Source organism: Muntiacus reevesi, chromosome 1 (assembly GCF_963930625.1).
Source record: "Muntiacus reevesi chromosome 1, mMunRee1.1, whole genome shotgun sequence".
In the NCBI taxonomy this organism is placed as follows: domain Eukaryota; kingdom Metazoa; phylum Chordata; class Mammalia; order Artiodactyla; family Cervidae; genus Muntiacus; species Muntiacus reevesi.
In genome coordinates, this window is record NC_089249.1 from 74675500 (window position 1) to 74678784 (window position 3285).

Sequence of the window (3285 nt, forward strand, 5' to 3'; positions counted from 1 at the left end):
AAAACTCTCTGTAAGGAGAGTGGAAAGGCCATCATCACCTAAGTCTGTTTAGATGTGTCCTGAGTTCCTGGGCAGCCGGGATCTCATTCCAAAGGGAGACGAGAACTTGGGGATCCACGGTGTGTCCTAATGAGAACAGAGATGGAAATTACTCCACATGGAGTGGAGGTAAGAAATGACAGCTAAGAAGGAAGAGGGCTGGAAAGAGGAAAACTGATGAGAGAGAAGAAAAGGATGGACAGACAAGTGGGGGCTTGAAAAGGGGCAGGAAGGATGCACACGAAGAACTCACCAGTGCTTCCTAAGCCAAAATGCAAGACCTGCCATGAGGACCAGGGTCACAGTCACTGCCAAGGCGATCCAGCCCATGGAGCTGTGATGATCTGTGGATGCGACACACACAGGTGTCCTCACAAGCCCACCCACTGTTTTGCTGCATTCTGTGCCTTTCCTTTGTTATTGGAGTGTCACCTCACCATCTCCTTCTTCCCTATTTCTTCTCTCATCCCTCCTTCATCTAACCTCAAGATTTTCCTATGTCTCTAGGGTTCTCATTTTCAACTCCCATATTTTTTATTTTATTTTTATTCCTTTTGGGTCTGGATTCCCTAGAATCCCCAAATTTTTCATCTAGCTCTTCTGCTCTGCTAGAGAACAACCTACTCCATTTCCAGCAGGGCCCCAGTTCTTCCTCACCCCAGTAGAGGATGATGTCCTGGCCTCCTAGACTGCTGTGCCTCACCCGGCAGCTCAGGTCGGATGCCTCACTGGTTTCCACATCCAAGGAAACCTGAAGATACCACGTCCCATCAGCGTTAGGTAAGACATCACTTCTCTGAGTGCCCTGTTGCTCCTGCTCACCCCGCATCCACATCACCCAAATGGGCTTTGGGTAGAAGCCAGAGGCGTGACAAACCAGCATCAGACGGCCAGGGCCAGGGCTGGGGCCAGGGGACAGCCAGGCCTCCGGTCGTACTGCAGAGGACAGGGAAGGTCGTCAGATGAGGACTCTAAGGCAGACCCAGAAGTTCAGATTTTCACATCAATTTAGATCGACACACTTTCCCACATTGACCCTGGTCTGGTTCCTGGATCAGGAAGATCCTCTAGAGAAGAGATAGGCTACCTACTCCAGGATTCTTGGGCTTCCCTTGTGGCTCAGCTGGTAAAGAATTCACCTGCAATGCAGGAGACCTGGGTTTGATCCTGGGTTGGAAAAATCCCGTGGAGAAGGGGAAAGGCTACCCACTCCATTATTCTGGCCTGGAGAATTCCATGGACCATAATAGACCATGGGGTTGCAAAGAATCAAATACAACTGAGCAACTTTCACTTTCCCATATCTATGATGGTCACCCATTATCCCCTCCCCCTCTTAGTTCCTTGTTAGGAAATGAAAAGGTGTGATTTTAGAACAAAATATTAATGGAGAAGGGTGTGGGACTAACCTTGTCTCTGGAGATACGCCTTCCCGGCATCAAGAAGACCCAAGAGGAAACGTGGGCAGGTGTCACTGACCAACTTGTGTATTATTTCATCGGTTCCTCCAAACAAACTGAATAGTCTTCTAAGGCCCTCAGCCCTCTTTCCACCCTCTGGAGAGGACACCCATGACTTGTTCTGAAAGCTCAAGAAGTCTGATCCTTGATAAGCAACCCGCACAAATCCTACTGGGGCTTTCCCAGCATGCAACTCACAGCCATTTGCTGTCTGTACCTCAAAGGGATCTGGCAAAAAAAATTAGAGAAAAGAGGGCATAAAAAAGATAAAATTAATCAAAGGATGATGGAAACAGAAGGGAGAATTTCAGATGATTTGATGAAATGAAGCAAAATTGGTTTCATCAGATATTCAGAGAAAGGGGAATTATTGGCAGTTGGGAATATAAGAAGAGATCAATGACATACAGAGAGGGTAAAATATTTAAAGAAGGCAGTGTAAGTTATGTGAGCAAGAGAATAAGGAAGGACTTAATGTGAGAAAGTGGGGGTTAAAATAACTCAGGATGAATGAAATGAAATAGATAACACTAAATATATAGACATAGATGCCTAGTTGGAAACTGGGGAAAGGGGCTGTTGCAAGTGACCAATGACGCAAGGTAATAAAGCACAAGCCTGTAGTCAATGAGAGAGGAGTCTGTAAACAGCAGAAGTCTTGAACCTTCTGAGAAATCAGGGTCTAGATTATACCCTCTGCCCAAAAGGATACAATTGCAATTCTATGGTGTAGAGAGTTAAGTTTCAGAATTGACTGGAGGCTGTTTCTTACAGAAATAAGCTCATTAAAACTCACACACCCCCTACCATACCCCCAATTCCTGTTAAGGAAAATGAACTTACATTCAAATTGCCATTTCCTGGCATGGTTGTAAAATGCCTGAACAAATCTAATGAAGCGCACGTGAAAAAAATTTTGCAGTTCCATCAACTCCTCATTGCTGAAGTTGCCCTTGGACCAAGGCCACAGGTAAATAAAAGACCCAGAGTTGCTCTCCCAGCCATGAGTCTGCAACTCATCCAACCAGCCTGAGCCCAGACTTTGCACCCAAGAACTGTTGTGAAAGGATAAGACACAGAAGACTTTGAAGGAGACGGGTTCCTGAAAGCCTGTGGGAAAAGAACAAAGACAATGAGGAGGGGCATTGGGAAGGAGAAAGATTGGAGGATGAAAGGTACCAAAGAAAGTGAACTCAGAGTCTAGATGAAAGGCAAGACACATACCTGCCCCAGGGCCCTATGTGCTATATATGCATATAATCTTCAAAAGAGCACAGGGGTCTGGAGTCAGGGATACCCAGACTGAAACTAGGCTGATACTCTCAATCTTCTGGTTTGGGAAACCACCCCATACACACAGGCACGCACGCACACACACACACATTCACACACATATACCTACCTTCTGGAATAGAGTTCTTATTCTCTTCATTGTCTCCACTCACAAGGAGAGCCAGGAGCAATGGAAGTTGCAGAAACAGCATCTCATTTGCAGATGTTTTTTTTCTCTCTCAGAAAAGTTGGTCTTTGATTTCTGTTCTAAGCAAACCTACCACACAACACCTCTACTCTGACTTCCTTCTCCTACCAACGAACCTTCCCTTTATTCACTGTCTGGGGGAAAAAAAAAAGCAACAACAATCTGCTCCTTCCCTAATCCCCAGACCGCCTACCCAAGTGCTCATTTCTCTTCCAGTTCTGACTCTCTTCTCTGGCTTCCAAGTTCTCTCCTTGTCACCAGCTTCCATCCTGTTCCTCTTCCCCAATCTAATTGTTATGGACCAAG

General features: G+C 45.9%; 1 protein-coding gene across 2 annotated transcripts; it reads right to left on the minus strand.

Annotated features, from left to right (window-relative positions):
* Positions 1-2983, minus strand: LOC136161247 (T-cell surface glycoprotein CD1a-like). Of its 2 annotated transcripts, none has more exons than XM_065925963.1 (6): positions 2926-2983; positions 2343-2612; positions 1449-1727; positions 697-975; positions 293-383; positions 1-126 (listed from the first exon to the last, which is right to left on the minus strand). In XM_065925963.1, the coding sequence occupies exons 1-6, from the start codon at positions 2981-2983 to the stop codon at positions 84-86; spliced, it is 1020 nt and encodes a 339-aa protein (XP_065782035.1). In that variant the 3' UTR covers positions 1-83. The 2 variants fall into 2 exon arrangements, with proteins under 2 accessions (XP_065782035.1, XP_065782028.1); XM_065925956.1 differs by having other exon boundaries at positions 2343-2609; positions 2902-2983.
* Between the last annotated feature and the right edge of the window lie 302 nt (positions 2984-3285).

Excerpts from the sequence above, each read along its gene's own strand:
- LOC136161247 (XM_065925956.1), bottom strand. The coding sequence starts at position 2,983 with ATGCTGTTTCTGCAACTTCCATTGCTCCTGGCTCTCCTTGTGAGTGGA. Across the intron at positions 2,610-2,901 it reads TAAGAACTCTATTCCAGAAG|GCTTTCAGGAACCCGTCTCC; the intron begins GTAGGTATATGT and ends CTTTTCCCACAG. Across the intron at positions 976-1,448 it reads GGCGTATCTCCAGAGACAAG|TACGACCGGAGGCCTGGCTG; the intron begins GTTAGTCCCACA and ends TGTCCTCTGCAG.